The 23,565-nt window shown below is 39.8% G+C and overlaps 1 protein-coding gene across 5 annotated transcripts; it reads left to right on the plus strand.

Annotated features, from left to right (window-relative positions):
* The first annotated feature begins 136 nt into the window (after positions 1 to 136).
* Positions 137 to 23,090, plus strand: SLTM (SAFB like transcription modulator). 5 transcript variants are annotated; one of them, XM_053955056.1, is made up of 21 exons: positions 137 to 322; positions 985 to 1,072; positions 7,172 to 7,245; positions 7,537 to 7,722; positions 8,138 to 8,185; positions 9,192 to 9,219; positions 10,566 to 11,034; positions 11,596 to 11,645; positions 13,822 to 13,940; positions 15,550 to 15,699; positions 15,790 to 15,899; positions 15,988 to 16,148; positions 16,468 to 16,559; positions 16,775 to 16,938; positions 18,019 to 18,193; positions 18,781 to 18,905; positions 19,420 to 19,590; positions 20,353 to 20,667; positions 21,079 to 21,229; positions 21,951 to 22,108; positions 22,439 to 23,090. In XM_053955056.1, the coding sequence occupies exons 1-21, from the start codon at positions 137 to 139 to the stop codon at positions 22,545 to 22,547; spliced, it is 3,129 nt and encodes a 1,042-aa protein (XP_053811031.1). In that variant the 3' UTR covers positions 22,548 to 23,090. The 5 variants fall into 5 exon arrangements, with proteins under 5 accessions (XP_053811031.1, XP_053811033.1, XP_053811034.1 ...); XM_053955058.1 differs by having other exon boundaries at positions 21,091 to 21,229; XM_053955059.1 differs by having other exon boundaries at positions 15,988 to 16,067.
* Positions 23,091 to 23,565: the final 475 nt, after the last annotated feature.

Raw genomic sequence — 23,565 nt, forward strand, 5'->3', positions numbered from 1 at the left:
CGGGCCCCAGGCAGGGCGGGCGCTCCGGGCCAGGTGCGCCGCTCCGCGCCTGCGCAGAGCCGCGCGCCGGCCGCGCTCCATCCGGGCACCGCGCTCATTGTGCGCGCGGCCGCCGCGCTCGCCCGCCCGTTCTAAAATGGCCGCCGCCGCCTCCGCTCCCGCCGCCGCTGCTGCTGCGGGGGCTCCCGCGGCTCCCGCGGCGCCGCCCACCGAGAGCAAGAGGATCAGCGACCTGCGCGTCATCGACCTCAAGTCGGAGCTGAAGCGGCGCAACCTGGACATCACCGGCGTGAAGACGGTGCTCATCGCCCGGCTCAAGCAGGTGAGCGGCGGGCGCAGGCCCGGCCCGGCCCGCCCCGGCGGCCGCTGCTGCCGCCCGGCTCCGGGGGCGGGGCGCTGGCGACCCTGCCACTGTCCCGGTGTGAGGGGCGGGACCTGTCCCCGCCGTGCCGCCGGTGCCCGGGCCGGGGTCCACCTCAACGAGCCCCCCGCGCTGTGTGCCCTGTGGGCCGGGCTGGGCGCGGTGTCCGGGCTGGCGGAGCTCCCCGCCCCGGCTGGCGGAGCCTGTCCCGCGGCCTTGCGGCCCGCCCACCGCCACGGGCGCCGGAGCTCGTCGGGCGAGCCCCGGGGCAGGTTGTTGCTGAAGGGTGTCTGTGCTTCCCGCTGTCCTGTTTTTGAGCTGCCCTTAATGCCATTATGGATGTCGTTGTGGCCTTCTAGTGTTACGGTTCCAAAGAGAAGCGTGTGGATCCTTGATAAGCTGTACTTCCAAAGTGTCATTTTAACAGCTGAAACTCCCAGTCTTTATCATGACTGTTCCCTTGCTCTTCTCCAGCTTTAAAGGGAAAGGTTTAACTCAGAGTCTTTTGCCAAATATTTTTGAGATGCCGAAGGAACTGTTTGGCTTACAGACTTCTACTGAAGTCAAACTGTCCAGCTTTCCACGGAAAGCCATTAAAAATTGTGTTTTTATTTCTCATTTAGGCTATTGAAGAGGAAGGAGGTGATCCAGATAATATTGAAATAAGTGTTTCAGCTGACACACCCACCAAGAAACCAACTAAAGGCAAAGGTTAGGATCTATTGATATATTTTATATTCTTACCCAGGTTTTTTTTTTTTTTTTTAATGTATCACCTTAAAGAAGGACTGTGGTCTATATTTTGGGTGCAGTTGTGACTTTACTCCTTATAGCTTCTGTCATATAAGAAGTCCTTTGCCTTGCATGTCTGCTTTCAGTCACTGTACGTAGACAATGTATGGGGATGCTGGAGCAATATATATTGAGATATAGATAGATAGATGGAAAATGGCTGGGTTAAGAGATGTGTGTTCTGACGTAGTGGCTGTAGTGCCCACAGCTCCTGGAGAGCTGTGCTGAGTGCTGTGCGTGAGCTGTGAGGGGTTTGGCGTGTGCTCAGAGATCTGAACGTGGGGTGTTCCAGGTGCAGGTGGAGCAGGAGCTGCTGGGGAGCTCTGTGGGGAGCTGGTCCTGTCCACGAGGATCTGTGTGACAGCAGAGGTTCTTGAGCCATGAGCAGGTGCTGAACTTGGCTGGCAATGAGGGCACAGCAATGTGTGGTAGGGGTCACTGCCTGAAGAGGACCGTGTAGTGTGGGCGTGTTAGCATGGTCTCTATTGAAGACACAATTTATAAACATGAGTTTTCTGAATAGCTGTTGAAGCCTCACAGTGTCTAATTAAGAGGTTTTAGTGTTCCTGTTGTGAGAAGTTAATATTTAGATTTTGTGCTGATCTGCTTGGCAGTGATTTTTTTCAGATTTTTCAGCTCTGATTTCTTTTGCATGGGAATTTAAATACTGTTTGTGAGTTTGGAGTCTGGGGAATTTTAGACTGGGTTTGTATTTTCAGTTGTTCTGGGAGCATCTGTGATCTATTGGCACTGGGAAAGGACCTGTCTGCTTTATGCACAGCGTTTTTTGTTGAACAGACACACTAGGAATGTTCACAGATGTGCTACAGGGGCCTGTTTTGGATGTGAACAGTCTTATACCACTGTCTCTTGTCCTGGGATGAGTTTTGTGGTGAAAGTGATTATTCAATCAGTCTGGTGCTGTGAATGGTGAAATTAGTGTCTGCTTAGAAAGTTTGAATAACTTCTTTGCAGTTTTCACACATTAGAGAAGTGAAAGGAAATAAACTTTCAAATGTGGTTTTGTTTTTTTTTTTTTTTGCTATGACATTACTTTATTCCCTGCTTTAGAAAGGTAACTGCTACTTAAGATAACTACATGGAAGCTAAATAAGGAAACTCTTCCACAGTTTTTCATACAGAGATCTAAATGGCTCCTTGTTCTGCTGTGACAAACACTTCTCTTACCTACTGCTTTTTATCTTCCTAGTCTCCAAACTAATATCATGATATGCATAATGTTCTTGAACTGGCTTCTTGGGTAGTTAGACTGTTTTGCTTCTGCAGAGGTAGTTTGCCAACCAGTGCTGCTGCTGCTGCCTGAGGCAGGGCTTCAGTAGCTTTCCTGCCACCTCTCCTGTGCCCCAAATCCTAATGCATACATATGACATGTGTGTTCTTGGTAAACCTCAAAGGAAAGTTCTTATCAGTTCACTTTGCAAGCTCAGGAGTTTTTCCTCATTACTTTTTAGATTACAGAAGTCTTATGAACAAATTTTGTGCCAAAAATATGGGGAGTTCATGGTGGAAGATGAAAAATTTCACTGTTTAGTCTAGGGGAAGTATTTTTTTTATTGTATTGGTTTATTTCTGACTGTATGAAATAATACATTGTTTGATTTTTAACTACTCACTAAAACTGAGGTGTTTTCCCTCTTTACTGATTTTGCTGACAGATTGATCCAGGCCTTTTGCTAATGTTTTCCCCCCACCCTACAGCTTCAGACTAATAATGATGGGTCTTTAATTATTTTACTACTGGACAGCAGTAAAATTAATGACATTACTAGTTCTATAGTATTTTTCCCTGTGCTATTATTGCTGTACAAGGGAGAGTAGGAGTATTAGGTACTCATTTATAAGGAAAATACATTTTTAGGAAAGGCCAGGGAGTGGAAGTGATCATTAAACCTCCTCATAGCAGCCAGAAGGGGAAGCCAGTGGGAGGGAAGGAAGGAGGTTGTCCTTCCAAAAAGTCCCAAAGTGTGTCTGGCTGTAGGGTTTAGATCTGAAAGTCTTCTGTAACCAGTTTTACTGGAGCTCTTAAGGTCTGTGGAAAAAGTGTGATTGTGATTCCCTAGCACTGTCTGTTACAGCAGCCTGGTCTGGAATATTGATACAGGCCAAATTAGAGTGGGAATGGGGTGTGGGGAGTCAGGGGGGAGGGAATGATACATTTCTCTTTCCTTGCTTTTTTTGTGGGTATGTTTATTAAAAGGGAGAACAATACTCAAGAGTGGGACTTTATTTCATACGAATTAAAAAATGCTTGCAGAAGGATTCTGTAATCCAGCAAGAATCCTTGATCAATCCTCATGCAAAGTTAGTAGAAATTTAACACTTTTTCCAGATGCTGCTTTAATTAAATAATTAGGGTAAAGACCTGCAGAGCAGCTAATCAGAAGATTATACAGGTATATAGGTTAGATCAGTTGGTTTTGCCAATAAAAGTTTGAAAGGAATAAATGCCAAGTGCTCCTTTTCTAAGTGCCTCAGCTGTGCCTCTCCACCCTAGCATTTAGTAGCTATGGAGGAAATTCTCTTTTTGTGAAAAGATTACAGGCTTTGGAAAAAGCTTATCTTTTCAAGCCTGACCATTCTGCTGCCTAGTCTGGTCTCTAGAGGAAGTTACCTTACTAGTAGTATGAAATATTTTTCAAATGTTTCTGATATGAATGCTCCTTTGAAGGATCTGCAGTCAAAAATGTTGATGAATATTGAAATATTAGAGTTGGTAATTGAAAATTACTTTCCTGATGAGTTGTGGAATTAGTGTGGGTGAAGAACAGATTTTTTGGCTGCTAATTTTTAACTTTGGAGAATTAATGTGAGCAAAGATGGTTTTTTGCTGCTGTACAAGCTTCTGAGGCCAGTTATATACATGTTTGTTTGTGTCTTAAGTACCTCTCTAGTTTGCAACTGAATTTCCAGTTTGACAGTACTGTTTCTTGGATCAAAAGCTGACAGTGGCTGAATTCCTCACATGGAGGACCATGAGTAGGTAGAATAATCTTGTGCTACTGTAAGGCTTGTAAATAAAATGAAAGCTAAACCTGCATAATGTAAAACCAACAAAGATGTTCTAATTCTTTTACTTACTTATAAGGAGAATATTTGTTCTCTGTGTAATAGTCTGTTGCAATTTTATGGTGTGTAGCAATTGCTGTTGCCAGAAAAGGGATTGAGCATGGCTTGTAGAGGAGTGCCATCACTCCAAGGTAAATGAGTGTTTGTGTTGTTAAGCACCCAGATCTGTAGTGAATGCTGCATACACACTGACATTTTCAACAGCCACTGCTTGGATAAACCTGTACAGAAATGTGGGTGTTGACAGCTTGTGTGACTGGAGACCAGCTGTGCCTCTTGTCTGCAGAAGGTTCAGCTGTTCTGGCTCTGTTTGTTAACTTACCCTTTAATCAGGTCAACACTGGTCTGGAATAAGTTCAGAGAAGCAGTCTTTTTCTGTAAGGTGTGTGTTGCAATCTGATTTTAGTTATGAGAATTTAAGAGCCAAGTGTGCCTTTAAGCAGCCCACTATAAATGAGTGTCAGTCGGACAACTGTTGAATTTTTTGTGGATGCTGGATTTTAGCAAGTTATTGTATCAACATCTGAAAACTGTCTGTATCAGAACCTTGAAATGCCACTGTTGAGTGGCATAATGTAACTCTAACCAGAGCAAAGTAACCTGAAGCACAGAACTTGAGAGGGAGAGCAGACTTATACCACTTCCTGGCTTGAAGTTGAAAAGTGAAGGTCATTGTTCAGGTCTCCTTATGCCTTGGAATACCTCTGGTATTCAGAGTAAATGGGACTTGCTACAAAGACAACAGACATAGTAAAGAAGGGCTAATGAAATCATTACTTAATCTAGTAGCAAATAAAAGATAAAACAGCTTCATTACTGGATGCTGTAACTTGCTCTTGATGAGGACCAGTCCATAAAATACAGTTCTCTAGCTGCTATTGCATAATGGTGGGGCTAACTTGAGGTAGCTTTGCCATTGGTTTGGTTTTCTTTTCTATTGCCTATAAAATCTTGGTTCTAGCCCACCAGCCATATCTCCTTAGGCAAAATGATTTAAATGATTAAATGATTTAAACAGCTTTTGTGATAGTCTATGCTAGAGAGTTGCTAAATATGTTGAGCATCTGCCCTGTGTGCTTGCCTGTTTCTGTGTATGCTTAGCTGGATATGGGATGCAGGAAACACATGGTCTTTCAGGTTTAACACACAAACTGAAACGTGAGAGGGTAAAACAGAAAGCTGTGGAACGTGTGTAGAAATCCTTGCTGTTTCTCATTGCTTTTTATTTATGTTGAAGATATCTGGGATCTGTAGATTCTATCACAGAATGCTAAAAATCTAGCACAAAATTTGAGTTAGTCTTTGTTTCAGGCATCAGCTGTGATGCACATCAGAAACTGTCCTTTGTAAGTCGTCTTCCTGAGTAGAGCTGGCTTCCCTTAGCACCTGTGCAGGTGGCTTTTTGCACCAAAATCTCACAAATCTATTGCATTTAAAGAATAAAACAGGATTTTCTGTGGGTTTTGGGATTTTTTGTTTGTTTGTTTTAAGTGAAGTAAAATCAGCGACACTGACTTTAGATTTGAAAGTTTAAATCTCATATTTTGCAGTTGCAGAAATAGCTTCTGCCATGTGCCTTTTCCTGGAGATCAGTGTGTGCCTGTACTGAAACCAGCAATGTGCTTTTTCTAGGAGTATGGTCAGAGTGCTGCCTTTCAGGGAAATGAGTAAAAGCAACTGGAATCCAGGCAAACCCAATAGTGTGTACTTCTTGCCCTGTAGTAGAGTACTTTACAGCTTTGAAGTGCATTTAAGAACTGCATACGGAAAACCATGGAAATTAATGGCTGAAAAAATTGAGTATTTCAGCTAGCAGAGATGTCCATACTGTGTTGAACTTTGGCTTACGGTTTTCTTTTATATTCCTTTGGAATAACTATAAAATTAGTTTAGCCATTCATTAGAGGTTGAAGGGAGGAGGGAAGATTCAATGGCAAAAAATGAAGCATTAAGTGCTAATTATGACTGCCATCTCATTTGCATTTGAATTGACACTGAGTTTCAGTAGAAGATACAGTAAAGACACTTCCTAACAGAGCTGCTTTTGTACCTTGTGCTAATCAAAACTCTTGCATAGGCTAATCTTTGATAGACTGAATCAGAGAGACAGAACCTTCTTCAAAGGGTGTGTTTGTGTGGAGATGTTTCTGTCTAGTGTTCTTAGGTCTTGTTTTTCAGAAGAGTAAGGGAATGCAGTGGGTTCCAAAGGGAACTGTGTCTAGTCATCATCCCCACAGAGACATCTCTAATAGAGAAAAGTGTCTGTGCTGGAAGAGCAGAATTCCTCAATGGAACAGGCCCGTAATACAGTAAAGCATATGTAGAAAGCAGAGGTGCTGCATCTACTCAATTCTTCTGCCTCGCTTCATCCTCTACTGAAAAAGGTGGCTTGGAGAGGCTTGTAAGTGCCATGCCTGTGGATATTCAAAGATGCAGCTAAATAAAGCCCTGAGACATTCTATTGTCCTTGGAACTTCACTGTAATTTTCAGCAGGCAATTGGGTGACTAGATGACATTTAGAGGTTTGTTCTAACCTAATTTCTCAGTGATGTTAGTTATCCTCTAAAGCAAGACCTTTCCAAAGTCATAATGTCGAGTTTATCTCAGTAATTCTGGAAAGGTTTAGTTTCTAGTTCAAAGTTCTGCTGAATTCCATTATCACTCAAAATAGAAGGATGTGTATTAAGATCAGTAACTTGAATGTAACCACTTGTTTATTGAATAGCATTGATTGTTCATTCTCACTCAGCTGACATTTTATCTCCTTATCTTAAAAATTACTCAGTTTTCGGAGGGCTGTATTATAGTGAACAATCCAGCTAAACTAGAACAAGAAAGTAGAGAACAATAAAGTAAGGCCAAACACATAATCAGTATTAAAAGTGTGCTCTAGATAGCAGGTCTAGCCACAGCATATCCCATCATTTCAGGTAAAAAGCAGGAAGCTGATGAATTGACTGGTGATGCTTCAGTAGAAGAGGACTCCTTTGTCAAGGTAATAAAAGTATGTAAAAACTTTTCCTATTTTGTATTTAAGGTCAGTGTTTGACTTCAGTTAATGAAAAAGCTTCCATTTTCTTTGTGGTAATTTATGTGGAAATTTGGAGCATTTTTTTACTGTATTCACAGTGCGATGCCTAAGGGTATGAAGCTGGGGGGTTTTTAAAATATGATATGAACTTTATTATGAATGTGAGACACTGATCCAGCAGTGAAACACTGATTCTAGCAGTGATTTTTTTAGAATAAAGCTAATACTTTTAGTTACATTAAGTATTTGTGTTCACACCAAAAGGAAAATGAATTGGAGACTCAAGATGTAAGTGATCAAGATGGAAATGATGAATTGAAAGACTTAAAAGAATCTGTTGAAGATGAGAACTTGAATTCTAAAGAACTACCATCTGCAGAAAAGAAAAGATACCACAATCTGGAGCAAGTGGAGACAACAGAAGATGTGGAGAAGGATTCTGAAAGTCAGGTACTTGGCTATATTTTACATTAATTTTTCTTAGTGTTTGTTACTAGGAAGTCAGAGCTAGTTTTTCAATTTGTCCTGCTTATCTCTTAAAAGATAGGGTTTTTTCTTTTTACTCTACTTTACTCTTTTTCTTTCTATTTGCCTTGATTTGTATTTGAATAGTCCTGAAACACATGTGGCACTGATTGATAAAATTCTACTCTGTCTATACCGAGTTAGTTCCTAAGTGGTCCTTTTTCCTTGTACTAGCAGTGACTTGTGCCTTTCAGTTCAGTGTTCAGATTCTTTACATCAGGAGAACTGCTCATGGATGTTCACATTGTTGAGTGTGTATCCACTTAAATGTTTACTGATCTAATGGAATCTATTGACCCTCTAAATGTTTGCTTATCTTGTCCCTTTTCTTTTACTATAGGAAAATGAAGGTCCAGACATAGAAGATTACACTTTTCCAGCTGTCCATGTGAGTTCTAAATCCATTCTGTTAAGCTGATTTTTGTGTCTATTTAGTTGGAAAAGATCACTTTAGACTGGTTTTTCTGTTCCAGTGTGCATGTTAGAGTCAGATGATGTAAGACTATAAAGGTAAACTATATGGGAAGCTTTCATTCAAATACTCAGTAATGCAGATAATTGTGATACCAAGTAAGTTGACCTATTTAAAAACATAATTAATGTCTACAATTTGGGATTGTTCAGTGCATAGAATATTCACAAAGAATATGTCTTACACTCCCTTAAAAACATATCAGAGGGCTATGCCAGATGCTGTTGTAGTATTTACAGCCTGTACAGGAGTTTAGAACTTCTGTTTAATGTAGAAGTTTGCCCTTGGAGAATGTGAGGAGTGCAGAACTGGGCTTGGTTGTTTAGGGATGCTTTTTGGTGCTAGTACTAATATCTGATATCTCTAAGTTCAGAAATTCATTCTGAGTTACATGGAACTGATGTCTGGAAAGTGAGATCTCATACAACATCTCTTGCTCTGTGAAACTAATGGGAAATAAGTAAATACCTATCCAAATCAGAGTTTGATTTTTAAGTAGCTACTGGAGGGAGGCTACCTAGTTTCTGACTTCTCTCTTGAGCTTTTATAGCTAATGATGGACTGCTTGCATTTCTTTGAAAGCAGTTATCAGCAGCTTGACAGACATTCTGAAAGCTTTGCTAAGACATGGAATAGTTTAGAAATGTCCCATTGAGTTGAGGGGGTAAGACAATATCTGCATGTCCCAACCAACTGCAAACAGCAAGTGTTGTAGATAAATGCCAAGTTGTTTCATAAAGAAGTTTCATAACAGTTTTTAGAGATTTGACAAGGGACGTGCACGAGTTTGGTTCCTGGATAATCTTTGGAAACAGTTTTCAGTATTTGCCTTCATACAATAGAAATTCTATGAAAAATACAAATTGTTCTGCTTAAAGTTTCAAAATAGGAGACATTTAGTGTTGACTTCCTTTTCTTGCAGGATGGGGAAGATGAAGAAAATGAGAAAGGTATGTCTAAAGTTTAATAGAGTTCAGAGGTCTTACTCTGGTAGAGCAGGCAACTTTCTCTTGTAACATTCAATCTCTACTAATACTAGGCTTATCTCCAGCACTAAGTATCAGTTGTCTCCTCATTGAGCTCAGCACCTGGAATCACTGCAGTCAGTTTACTTCACTCCTAAGAGTTACTTTACTCTTAAGAGTTGGTTACAGTATACTTATCAGTTACTGTGGTGGATGTATAATATAGTTGCAATACTATGATTCTTAATAAAAACCCATAGTATTCAAGGACTGAATTTAATACACGGTAAGTCTTGATGCCAAAGCCTCCAACTTGCACTGCAGTAACTGATGTTGAGTGAAATGCTGCACTCTCACACTGAAGTTGAGCACCCCACAAATGTATGGATCATCATATGCTTGGCTTACTGTCACTTAGAAATACCAGTTGTACATAGGATGGTAAAACAAGTGTTTGAAAACCTGTGGAGTGGCTACCATTTTTTAAGCTGTGCTCATTAGTGAAACTATAGAAGGAATGTAATGCATTTGGGCAAACAGACTTCCTGGACAGAAGTCATAAGGATTCTACATTTTGTGGACTCGAAAGGACATGGAACACCATCACTTTACACAAGATGGAATAAACACATTACTGAAGCTACAGGATTTAACTACAGACTCCATGTTTACGAGGGACCCCATGGCCGAAGTGTCTCATCTGTGCAAATCCAAGAATACAGTTGGAGATGTCTCTGTGGGACTGAGATGGAAAATCTTTCCAGTGGATGAAGACTGAGACCATTTGTCTACGAACTCTGGATTAAGGCTCACCCATCCATGTTCTGCAGCAGCCTTGTACAACTCACTTGACTGCCAAGCAACTGCTTGGAAAGGAAAAGAACAGCGAACACCGATGTGGAAGACTGGCTGGAATTCTCCAAGACTGTAATTCTTTCGGATTTGGGAAGGTTTAGAAGTTCTGGAACCAGGAAGATTCAAAGACAGATTAAATCAAACTGTGAACATCCAAAGCAACTATGTTCTTCTGGAATACTAAATCCTAAACTGGAAAATGGATACTTCTTACGAAGAACGGGTATCTCCAGGATGGAACCATATTCTCCCTCCTAATGTTTTGGTATTTGTCTCTAGAAAATGTGTTTTGCCATGAAGAATAAGTGATCCTGGGTAAAGGATTTATATTTGTGTTAATACACCTTGTGTTTTTTCTAACCTTCCATCAGTGCTAATAACTGGCTTTGTATTTTCTAGGTCCTATTCTAGCTTATGCATATGAAATTGTTTAAACTTCTTGTTTTGCCATATTTATTCCTGTTAAATCCTCTTAGATAAAGCAGGTTCTGGTGATGGTACACAAGAAGTATCTAAACCTCTTCCTTCAGAAGAAAGCCTAGCTGAGGCTGATCACACGGCTCATGAAGAGATGGAAGCTAACACCTCTGTGAAAGAAGCTGAGGATGATAACATATCGGTTACAATCCAGGCCGAAGATGCCATCACTCTGGATTTTGATGGTGATGACCTCCTAGAAACAGGTAAAAATGTGAAAATTACAGATTCTGAAGCAAGTAAGCCAAAGGATGTGCAGGATACCATTTCACAGAGCCTGGAGAAGGAAAGCAAGGACTATGAGGTGACTGAGAACCATAAAGATGGTAAGAAGGAAGACTGCGTGAAGGGTGATCCTGTCAAGAAGGAAGCCAGAGAAAGTTCAAAGAAAGCAGAATCTGGAGACAAAGAAAAGGATACTTTGAAGAAAGGTCCCTCGTCTACTGGGGCCTCTGGTCAAGCAAAGAGGTTTGTTTTTCTATGTCAGTTCTTTACGATACTGAGTACCAGCATTCAATAAGATCACTCTACATTAAGGGGGTAGCAGCAAGAATCTTATAATTAGTATCCTATGCTCCTGCCTATAGGTTTTTTGACCGCCATAAGTTACTTTTTAAAATTCAAGATCTTCGTATAGACACTATGTCCTACTGATTGCATTGTCGAATTGTCAGCATTTATTTATTTTTTTTCAAATTGACGATTTTTTTAAATGTCCTTGTGATGATGGTAATGAACAGCTATCAGTTCTAAGAACACAAAATGAAGTCAAGTCCCCGTCCTGAAATCTGGAGAAGATTGCCATATATCCACTGAATAGAGTTGTCAGAAAATCTAGATCTTCAGGCATCTTGGGGAAAATCAGTGCAAGAATCCATAAGGGAATCATTTGTTCAAATATACAGTCTGGCCCTTTTTCATTTTTATTTTTTGAAATGTTAACTTGTCTGTTAGTGTTAGTAGTATAAAATGCAACACCAAATTCTGTAGTTTCAACTTTCTTCTGATTTTTTTAATTTGCTTCTCTAGCTCTACTAAGGAATCTAAAGAAAGCAAGACAACATCAAAGGATGATAAAGGTAACTATTATGAATTAGAGTAGTATTTCTTGAACTAAATGCTTTCCTGATTGAGAAATTGCTTGCCACGTAATAAATTGGCTTATATGATTGAACTCAGCCATCTATAGTAAATTATGCTAGAGGTACAGTAGTCATTTGCTATATGTATGTGTCCATATATTTTGTTTCTCCTTATGCCAGATTTGTCATAAGATCAAAAATACTTATTCTAAAGACTTGATGAAAATACATTCTCCTGCTGCAAAATATTTTCGGGAGCAAATTCATTTAACATTTCCCAAGTCTTAGTTTTGATGAGAAGCTATAATTTTCAGATAAGCATGCTGTAACATATAGCAAAACAAGCAAAAAATAATTTCAAGTACTTAAATGTAATGCCAATTAAATTTTTTTGTCTTGTTTGTAATTCTAGCTCATTTTAAAATAAACTGAAACAAGTACTATAGCTGAGATGCCAGCTTGCAAAATTGCAGTTGTGGCTGTTTAATGTATTAAATTTCAACCTTTTTTTTTGCCTTGGAGTTTCCACTTGTTTCCATAAAATCCTGTATTACAATGACAAATTTGAAGAGTGGAGCTCAAGAGCACATTCATGTCACCAGTTATACTGATGCTTCATGGTTGAACAGATGCATTTGTGTGAGCTCATGTGTCTCCTTATTTTACCTACTCCCTTTCTGCCAAAAATCTTTGTCACAGAATCTCTGGCATAATACTAAGGAACAAATGAAACTTTACCTGGTAAATGAATTTGAGAGGAAATTTTTGTCGCAGACATAACTGGGTCTTCTGTAGATGTGTCTTTTCATGACAGTTACATGCTTAAAATGAAACTGAGAGCACATTTGCTGTGTCTTCATTTATGTAGCATATATGATAACTGTGATAGTACCTGTTCAAGGCTTTCTTAATATATATACACAGCCAAAGGCAGGATAGTGGCTGTTTAATGGTATTTATTGATTGTCTAAGTGTATCACAGAACCATAGAGTGTTATGGATTGGAAGGGACCTTAAAGATCATCTTGTTCCAATGCCCTGCTGAGGGCAGGGACACCTTCCACTATTTCAGATTGCTCCAAGCCTTGTCCAACCTGGCCTTGGACACTTCCAGGAATGGGGCAGCCACAGCTTCTCTGGACAACCCATGCCAGAGCCCACAGGGAAGAATTTCTTCCTTATATATCTAAACATAATACCAAAATAACCTTAGTATGACCATAACTGAGACGTTGCCTTTTTCTCTTAGTTAATCTTGATGCATTGAAGAAACAAAACTGTCCTTTTTTTTCTCAAAATGGTTAAATTACCTTTTAAAACTCTGCATATCACCAGATCTTCCAGCTTCAAGGTGGAGATCTAGTTCTGGTCTTGCCTGTAGGACTGGCTACATTTTAACATATCCCAAAGCAGTTCATTTATTTAGCAGCAAACAACAAGCTGAACTACGTAACTGAAGACAAAAATATAGTGGGAATGAGATTACATGAGTCTCTTTTGAGTTCTTATCGCTGTGTTGTTGCAAAAATACCTAACATATGGGGTGAGGGAAGTATTTAAAGCACATAGTGTTTTTCCACCTTTTATTTAGTATTTCCTTTAGTATGTGGGAAATAATTTGGTGGGTTGAATCTAGTTCTACATCCAGTAGTATTTTTAAAAAACTGCTCTGGATGAAGCTAATACTTCAAGAAGTTGTAGAAATTGACCACATGACTCTGGAGGCTGGGATTATCCAAGTCTCCTGTATTTCCCTTTCTGCTGTCTCTGGTAACCTGAGCAGTATATGGACATCATGATGGAGAACAAATACTGTGTGCAAAACACCCCATTTTTATGGATGGTAGCTAATGATAAGAGCCAGATTTTTGAAGCTAAATGTACATACTGAAATGAGGAGTAAAGCATGCCTTTAACAAATATTTGTAATATTTTTCTGTCTCTGTCCTTTGGGTACAAGGTAGCCAAGCTGTTGGTCTCAATACATGGTTAAATGAATGAAATCTTATGGCATATGTTTTTTTTCTATAGAAGTCTTTTCAAGAAAGGTAACCAGATAAGCAATTACTTAGAGGTAACAGGCTAAGTTTCTCTTTTCAGCAACACTTTAGTTAAATATTCATGGTACCTCTGTCTCCTTAATTTTTTGGCTGTTTTGTAAAACTTGTTTCAGGAAGCGCGAGCAGTGTTAGTGGTAGCAGTGGAAGTTCAACTAGAAACCTGTGGGTTAGCGGACTGTCTTCCAACACAAAAGCTGCTGACTTGAAAAATCTCTTTGGCAAATATGGAAAGGTATTTTATGGGGTGTGATACCATATGTGTGGTGTGTGTCTATTCCCCCTCCTCTACTCAGTTACAGAAATTAATACTTGATTTAAATAAAGGTTTGAGAGGAATGTCTGACCAGTTCAATCTAAAGCCCCATACTGCAATAGTAAGAGTGTATGCTTACAGGAAGAACCATATGTTCATTTTATAAGAAGTGTTTCTTTCTGTGGAGGTAAGATAAGTACAAAAGAAATTTCACAAATATTTGTATAGTCTGGTCAGGACTGGCTTTCAAAATATTGATGGCTATGTTAATTTGTAGCAACTGTATTTAACCATGAGTGCAAGATAGTTTACTAACTGATAAAATTGTAATACATATAGTGTTTATAGAACATCCTGCTTTGGGGAGACTGTTTTGAAAATATGTTCTGAAGGCTTATGAATGGGAAAATTGGTAAAAATGTGACATTTAATGTATGATTCTTTAGGGGCTCTTTCAGTGATTTAATGATTTTTTTTTTTTTTTTTTTTTTTACAGTCTGCTTAAATTAAGTCTGTTTTCCCAATTCTGGTTAATTGAAACATACAAATTCCATAGAACAATGTGAAAATCTTGAAAGCTAAGCAGTCTTCTAAACCCAGGGTTCTCATTTTCCCAAAGGAGTTGCTGATAACTATGTGAATTTGTAGTGTTAGTGTAAGCCTGTGCAGATATGGCATTATTGTATCTTGGGAACTAGTTAGAACCTGAGCACTGTGACTGTCAAGTATGTATATTGATTATGGCATATCTGATGTTTCCAGTGAATTTAGTAGGTGATTTTATTTAATGCATTCACAAGTGTGGACACCTGACAGAATATTTTGTTGGAACTTCCAGTTACTTGGCTGTTTTCACTGTAAAGCTGGTTGGTACTTACATTTACATAGCTTCCCAGTTTTAAAATTGATTGGGAAATACTTCATGACTGTACCATGACAGTCTAGACTGCTAAAAAGATAAAACTGATGACAGCTAGAAAGATATAACTGTTGCCTTTAGAGTCTGACTTTGACAAAAAGACTGGCCCCAGCAGCCGTAGAAATTCTATCAAGGAGGAGGAGCAGAAAGATTAATACCTTCTCAAGAAGCAGATGTCAGAACTGACTGCTAAAATGGCTTAACTGACACACTTGCTAGATGACTTTGAAGAATTGACTCCCTTATTAAGTTACTACATAATACTGCTTATACCTTCCTGCTATTAATTGGCAGCTGCTGAGTTTTTTTGTGGGGGTTCATCTGTCAGAGATGAACCATCAAATTCAAGTCAGTGGTGTTTCTGTGAATGAATTTTGCCAATAACTGAAGAGAAGCATTTAGATAATGGGCATGAGGAGGTGACTGGTCAAAACAGGATGCAAGCATTAAAATGCCTTGATGTGCAAGTTGGGATAAAGTTCTCAAAGCTTTTGAGAATTTGGGAGTGTCAATCTTTCTAGTGGGGTGGGAGTTATGTTGCTGTTGAATTGGGGGGGTTGGGGTGAATTTATTTTGTTTTCTTATATACTAGGGTAAAAATGTTATTGGAATACCATAACTTCTGTAGAAATGTCTCTCTGAGAACCTGAATTCTTCCTGTTTGCATAGGTACTTGGTGCAAAGGTGGTCACAAACGCACGAAGCCCGGGGGCAAAATGCTACGGCATAGTAACAATGTCCTCTAGTACAGAAGTGGCCAGGTGTATCGCACACCTGCACCGCACAGAGCTGCACGGACAGCAGATCTCTGTGGAGAAAGTAGGTTTCATAACATGAAGACTTTTCCCAGAATAGACCATCTTTTACAAGAATCTGTATTAACCTATTTGCTTTTGAAAAAAAAAATAGGTGAAAGGTGATCCCTCCAAAAAAGAACTGAAGAAGGAAAGTGATGAGAAATCTAGTTCGGGTAGGAGCATAGGAGATAAGAAGACTGCATCAAGTGACAAAGCCAGCAAGTAAGGAATTTCACATCTTCTGAAATTGTGAAAATCCTCTAAGCTGAATTTCCCTCATTGGATTTTTGTGGTTTTTTTTCCTAATAAGAACTCCATCAACCAAAAAAGAAGAAAAGAAATCAGAGAAATCTGAAAAAAAAGAAAGTAAAGAAGCCAAGAAAACAGAAGGTAAAGATGAGAAGAGTGATAATGGAACAAGTGGCCCTAATCAAGAATCCACTAAAAAAACTGAAGAAAAGAAAAGAATAAGTATGCCATATAGCCATATTTCTTCCTGTTGAATCTGTTTGTCTGACTTGTCTTGGGGGCATGTTCTTGCTCTTACTGGAAACCAGACATTTAAACACCTGTTCTTTTTTAGACTCCAGTAACACATTTATTACTTCCATACTTTATACTAATATTTAATTACAGGCATGTTCTGGTATGTTTCTCCTACCAGTACCAGATCACTTCGGAGATTTAGAAATGTCATGAAGGAGAATTTTTAATAGGCGTATAGAGATAGTTGTGTGTGTGTATTTAAACCTTCTTTTATTTTTCTTTTTTTGTTTTCCCCCTTCACTAGGTGGTAAAAGCCCAGGTCAAGTTGTAGTTTTAGACCAAACAAAAGGAGACCAAGGCCACACTAGGACAGTTAGAAGGGGAAGGTTTGATAAAGTAAGTATCTATAGATTTGATGCAATCCTTACCTGATTTGATCCTACCTTGCAGTTGACTGAAGAGTCAATAAACTATCACTAACTGTTAAGCTTAGATAGAAGCTTTGTATGCTTTAGGATTGCTAAGTCATTAATCATACTTGAATGTAGCGTCCAGAAATCTCCCTAAATGAATGAGACTTCTGAAATAACCATTGTAATCTCTATCTATAGCCACAGATTTTGAGGAACAAAGAGCGTATTATTCAAGAGAAAGTGAAATTCAGGGAATACAGGGGTAGAAAGGATATCTTGCCTTTTGAAAAGATGAAGGAACAGAGATTGCGAGAACACATGGTTCGATTGGAAAGAATACGACGAGCTGTTGAACTGCGAAGGTAGTAATTCAACTTTTTGCTAAAGGCTATTGTATACATTAATTGATCAGATACTATATTTAGAAATCTCATCAGAATTTATTCTGTCAAGCCTTCTAACCAGATGTTAAAGTCTGGGACTCTACCTAACAGTATCTTTATGGGAATTAACAAACTCCAAAATTTTTGTATAATCTTTTAATAGCTATATGTGTACACACACAGCTTAGAGTTTGTTACAGTGGGGGGTATATCTCATAAGTGTTACTGCATGCCAGTTTTCTTTTTTGAAAAGTGAGAAGTAGACTAGGAGACAGGGCCAAAAATAGTGTTTGGGATTTGCTTGTTTGTTTGTTTTTAAACTGAGAATGTTGTATCTCTAAATGACAAATCAAGCATAATATAATACTGATCCTTTAAACAGAAAGAGCAAATGGCTACACTGTTATGTTCTGCTGTTTTCATATGGCCAAAAGCTTGCAAAGAGCAGTTAAATGAGCTGTGTTGTTAGCTGGGTTTCCCAAAACAAAGGGAAACAATTCCTAACCAAAGGAATTCCCAGCAAGCATAAAGCTTAAAGGAGAAAATGCCTTTTGTGCTTCCTCTAGGCTGTATTATGGGAGGTAAAAAGAAGAAAGCAAAATGAAGCCGTTCATGAGTGTACTCATGTGCAACTCAGAGTGGTCATGACTGGCTGTCTGTCTTACTTTTCTGGACAGAAAACCCTAAGTAAATGTTTTGTTGGCTTGAAGAAGAGAAGAGCTAAAATAGCATTTATTTTTTAGATCCAATCATATTCTTGGCTACTGAATACTGTTGTTACTGTGTGCCATGTGACAAGTGAGAAATCCAAATTAAGAATAAAATACATCAAGAAATTATTCTTGAGATAGCTTTTCCTATCAGTTGTCTGCTAATGGTTCTGTAGATTAGCAAAACCACTTTGGCTACTTGGGGCTAAAAGGAGTAGACTTCTGGTGCAAGGACTTCCGTGAAGAGCTTACTCTGAATTAGTTATTGAATGCCTATGCCTAAGGTGATGTTAGTTTTGGATGACAAAATTTCTCAGATGAATTTCTGCTACCTCTTATTTTTTTTTAGGCGAAGAGAAATTGCAGAGCGAGAGCGCCGCGAGCGAGAACGGATACGGATAATGCACGAGCGAGAAGAGTGCCTGCAGAGGGAAAGGGAGCGACTCGAAATTGAGAGGCAAAAGCTGGAGAGGGAGAGGATGGAACGGGAGCGTCTGGAGAGAGAGCGTGTTCGGATTGAACAGGTGGGCAGAGCTGGGCTCTGGACTGTGCAGGAGCTTCTTGGAGGATGGCCCAGTTCGCCCTTGCGGGGAATTTTGCTCTTCACTCTTCTACCCAGTCCTTTTTCTTTCATAAAACCCAGCCAAACATTACATAATTCACATTGTACAACAACGGGAATCTTCATCTTGTTTGCTTGGGAGTAATTTGATGTAAAATACTTGCTACTGTAGCAGCTATACAAGTCAGTCTCTAAACATGAAGTACAATAGATCACTTTGTCTATACCACTCTTCCATAATTTGACTAGATTTTTCCTACAGAATACCCCTGCAAACTTCAAGAAGTGTTTCTGGGTAATAAATACAATAGTAATACAAGAAATTACCTGGAGACATTTCTATGTAACAGCCAATAGCATCTCCAGAACCGTTGTCTACTTTTTGAGAAATATTCCCTGTGCTCTTTAATCTTAGATGCTACCCAAGGATGAATTTTATCAGATCACCTTTAGCAGAAAACTGACAAGGGATAGGTGTGTATCCTTGCTAACTGTTCTCTGGGTATCTCTAATAAAGACCTGCTCTGTTTGTGGTTCCTTTTGTGGCAGGAACGTCGGAAAGAAGCGGAGCGAATCGCGCGGGAGAGGGAGGAACTCCGGCGGCAGCAGCAGCAGCTCCGCTATGAACAGGAAAAGAGGAATTCGTTGAAACGTCCACGGGATGTAGATCACAGGTAATTCTCAAACTGGTCTTTTGCAGTGCATAATAAAAAGAAAGAGCTACAAGCCTTGTGTCAGATTTGAAAATTCATTTGGACCTGAAGCAGGTCTTCTTCACAGAAGAACTGGATTTCTGGTATTGCTTTGGTTTGACGTTAGTTTATGACAAACATGAAACACTCCTTATCTGTAGGACGGAGCTTTGAAATTAGAGAAGCATCCCATGAATTAATTCTTACTGTGTGAAAAAACACAATCCAGAGCATTTGCTGATAAAAGCTGTTCTGCCTTAATGGTTGAAGCTTCTACTTTAAGAATTCATATTTCTGCTAAATGGATGGTTAGTTTGGGGTGTTTTCTTAAATTATTTTGTCCACTACTCTTTAAAGAGTCTACCTTTGTCAGTGGCTTTCCAAAGGTCAGATAAGCATCTCCTAAAATAGACAACTGACTCTCAACAATTTTCTGCATATTAGGCCTTGATTTGGCTACACGTGACTGATGAGGGTTCCTTTGTTTTGGCTAAAGGAGAGATGATCCTTACTGGAATGAGAGTAAGAAGATGGCTCTTGATACAGATGCACGTTTTGGCCATGGCTCAGATTACAGCCGCCAGCAGAACAGGTTCAATGATTTTGATCACAGAGAACGAGGCCGATATCCAGAAGGTTCTTCTGTTCCATCATCTTCTTTTGATAGGTAAGTTTAGATAATGGAGCAGTTATTTGTGTGCCAGCATCTCTGTGGATTTCACTCCTGACTGTTCAAAACTGAATGTGGTGCTAAAGGCTTTATACAGTTCTGATATAATAGAATTCCAGTACTGTCCTGACATTTCTTGTGTCTTGAGGACTGGCCACTTTATCATGGAATCTAATCTGCTTTTCTCTGAGGACTTTAAATTAGCTACCTGGTGGCCTTTTTTGTGAGACATTTCAAAAGGATTTTTGCAATTATTCCTTCCTCTTTCACATCTAGTCACAAGTTCCTGTGGATTACCTGTGTAATTTACAGTGCAGTAAATGCTGGTTCCAGATGGAACTTCATGGTTCCAGTAACCACTAGTAAAGCTAAGACCACATAATTGTACCTTCTGGAATTCAGCTTTTAGGTTGCAGTGAACTAGAATTGTAAATACAATTCTGACTTGAGAAATACAGCATTCTCCATTTCACAGTGGGCAAAAAGGTGGCCCCATAGTTGCTTAAATCACACTGACCAAAATAGGAACAAATAAATGCACAAAGAAATGTTTAACTGGCTGTTAGAACTCAAGCTCAAAATTACAATTGTAGACATAAATACAATTTGGGGTGGGAAGGATTTCTGTTCCTATATATAGTAACAAACAACTAATACAAAGATGAGTGATATTTTATATCCTCATGCATGCGCTTACACGTGCAGAGAAAGGTGAAAATGGGAAACAAGTAATGACTCTTTCCTACTTTAACAACTTAGGCGAGATCGTTTTGTAAACCAAGGTGAGGCAAAAAAGACTCGCCCAACAGCACGAAGAGAAGAGCCGGGCTTTGAGAGATACCCCAAGACCTTCAGTGAGTCCAGAAGAAATGAACCACCACAGCCAAGAAGCGAACTCCGGGACACGGACAGACGCGAAGTACGTGGAGACAGAGATGAAAGGAGAACAGTGATAATTCACGACAGACCAGAAATACCACACGGCCGACATCCCAGAGAAACCGGTTCCAACCCACCTAGGCAAACAAATTGGAAGAGCGAGGGAAGCATAAGCACAGACAAACGGGACGGCAGGTAAATGTGCTGACTAACCAGGGAAAGTACTGATTCTTGTAGAATTCATCCATAGTAGCAATTCCTCAAGTATTAGTGTGTAAAGAGAGAATAGACCGTCTCCTCCTAAAGAAAAGCATTGGAAGGAATATGTAGGATATCAAATGCTAAACCTCGTCTAGGTTTAGCCGACTCCCAGCGGTCTGTTCTTAATCATGAGTAGCAGCACAGAGTTAAGGAGGCTTTTGTGTAGAATGCAGATGTAAACGAGTAGCACGTGAGCTTGAATTATTTAAAAAGCCACACAGATCTAAAGGAATGTTTCTAGGAAGTCAGCTGCAGGTTGCTAGGAACCACAGGAATCTCTGCTGTCTACATGTGCTGTGATTTGGTACCAATTCAACTATACTGAAACCAAAATTTTGATGAAAGCAATTTTTACAGAGGCGAGCGGCCGGATCGGTCGGGAAGGGAAGTGTCCGGCCATGTGAGGGGAGCACCTCCCGGGAGCCGCAGCAGCGCCTCCGGCTATGGAGGCAGGGAAGGAGAACGGGGCGTGATGGGAGAGAGAGGTGGAGGACAAGTGAGTCACCTTCTTGTGTTCGTGTGCATGAAGGAGAGGCTGGAAAATGCAGACTCATGCTGGAAGAATGACCATATAACATCATCAAAATGATTCACAAGCATTCTGCCTATTTTCAACTTAGTTTTCTTGATGTTAAAGGTTCTTTTTTAATAACCAAAAAAATGACAGAAAAATTGCCCTATTCTTCTTGTCTGGCATCTTTATGATAAGAACAATACCTGGGAGTAGATGATAAAGCTTTTGAGAATTTGTTGTCACCCTTTCAGGGTTTTAACCATACACTCGCTGCCTGCTATTTTCAGTGCAGTTTCTAATTTTAATGTGATACTGAGTGAAAATCCTTCTGCAAGACTTGTCTTTAAAGACTACAGATTAACTTACTCCTGCTGGTATTTAAATCCTGAAGTATTTAAAAAGTATTAATGTTCTTCTTCCTGAATTTTATGCCACTGATAATGAGATCAGGGCAGAATTGGGAGTAAAGTATGAGTTTGTGGAACCTCACTCGCTGCATACCCACACATTTGTCATTGTAACTAAGCTTCTGTTACTAGAAGTAACAGGAATATTGTAAATATGTGTGAGCAGCCTATGGACTGAAATCTTGAAAGACTTGTGTTTATTCTATCAGCTGTAAGCTTATCTTTCTTGACAGGTCTGTTTCTTGTAGCTCAAACAGCCTTTTTGTGAGAATGACTAGCTGTCACTTTCTCCCCAGCACTACAATGAGGACAGACATGTTGTAGAACGCCACAGTCGTGAAACTGGACCAAGGAAAGAATGGCATGGACCTAGTTCTCAAGGAAGTGGCTATCATGACACAAGGAGAATGGGAGATGGCCGTGGAGGAGGGGGCATGATGGCTCCACATGCAAGGTACAGAAAGCACTCCTTCCTCTCCATTCCCTACTGAGCCCCTGCAAGCTTTGGTGTTCTTAGGAAGTGCAGCAGTGTGGGTAGCAGCAGGGTGACTCCCTGTGCTGTCTGGCCAGCATAGGGCTCCCCAGGGGTGCTGCTGCTGGCACTGGGCCCAGCAGCACAGCAGTGAGGGACTTCTTGCAAAGTCTCTTCTCCTGCATGTTTTCAAGTCTCTTTTGAGACTTACAGTTTGACAGTTGACTGATAGGAGATGTAAGAATGTTACTACCTGTGCACCAGGAGTTTAGGTATGTATCATAACACTTTTTTTAAAACTTCTGTTTCCAGTAACTCTTCACCCATTAATAGAGTTGTACAGATCACAGGCAATTCCATGCAGAGGGGAAGTGGCTCAGGATTTAAGCCATTTAAAGGTGGACCTCCACGAAGATTCTAAGATCTACAGCTGTTTGGTTTCAAGATAACTTATTGAAATTTCTTGTAAACTTTCTCTGATTAAGAACAGGAAATCTTGTCTAGAAATCCTGGTTAAATTTTTTTAATTTAACATGATTATTTTCCTCTCAATTTTGGAGGCATTTTCATAGTTACGTTGTAATTTTGGATAGTTTTTGTGTATCTTTGATAAGCATTTTCCCTGAGGCACTAGAGCTGTGTAAAAAGAAATTGGAACCAAAATATTTGTTAATTCTGTACAAAAGGATAGTTTGCAGCTGTGTGCTAGTAGTTTGATTTGCCAACATTAGCGCTGTGGTGTCATGCTTTAAAGTTAGCTACTGCTCACAACATCCACAATAACCTCCATTTTGAAGGTTGTCCAGACTATTATCTCTGCTTTCTAATTTGTAGAGAAATAAGATTTGTTCTTTCATTACTGGGTATTATGTAACCTATTTTTGCAGAAGGTACTGTTACATTGAGTGCATTTATGTGTATTCTTGCAAATGTATTCTTTTGAAATAAACCTTCATATTCTGTATAGCTTCTAGTAAGTCTTTAAAGCAGTCTGTGGGGAAGGAAGGCAGAATTAAACAGACATGTTGGTATAGCAAATCAAAGCATGGGTGCCATTAGGTTCTAACTAAAACTTGTCTCCTTCACAGTTACTGAATTGAAAAACTTAGAAGCACATTTGCTCACAGAAGAAAGATTAGAACCAAAAAATAGCAAAATAGTCAAGCAAGGCCCAAAGGAATAATTTTCATTTGCTTTGTGTTTAGTAAAGCTCTGTGAAGTTTGAATCAACTGGGGTTTTACACCAGACTATCACAAACTCTGCTTATAGGGCTTGGGGACTCCTGCAGCTGCTCCTGATGTGGCCTTGAGCAGAAGGCTGCATCTTGTTAAGCCTTTTGGTTTGGGCCAGCATGGAAGGGTCTGTGTTAAACACAGGCCCAAATAGAAAATACCAGGCAGCCAGGCCAGGACTCATTTATCACCCAGCCAGGGTAAGG

This window comes from Vidua chalybeata, chromosome 13, assembly GCF_026979565.1.
Source record: "Vidua chalybeata isolate OUT-0048 chromosome 13, bVidCha1 merged haplotype, whole genome shotgun sequence".
Classification (NCBI taxonomy): Eukaryota; Metazoa; Chordata; class Aves; order Passeriformes; family Viduidae; genus Vidua; species Vidua chalybeata.

Excerpts from the sequence above, each read along its gene's own strand:
- SLTM (XM_053955056.1), top strand. The coding sequence starts at position 137 with ATGGCCGCCGCCGCCTCCGCTCCCGCCGCCGCTGCTGCTGCGGGGGCT. Across the intron at positions 21,230-21,950 it reads GAGAGAGAGGTGGAGGACAA|CACTACAATGAGGACAGACA; the intron begins GTGAGTCACCTT and ends CTTTCTCCCCAG. Across the intron at positions 22,109-22,438 it reads ATGATGGCTCCACATGCAAG|TAACTCTTCACCCATTAATA; the intron begins GTACAGAAAGCA and ends TTCTGTTTCCAG.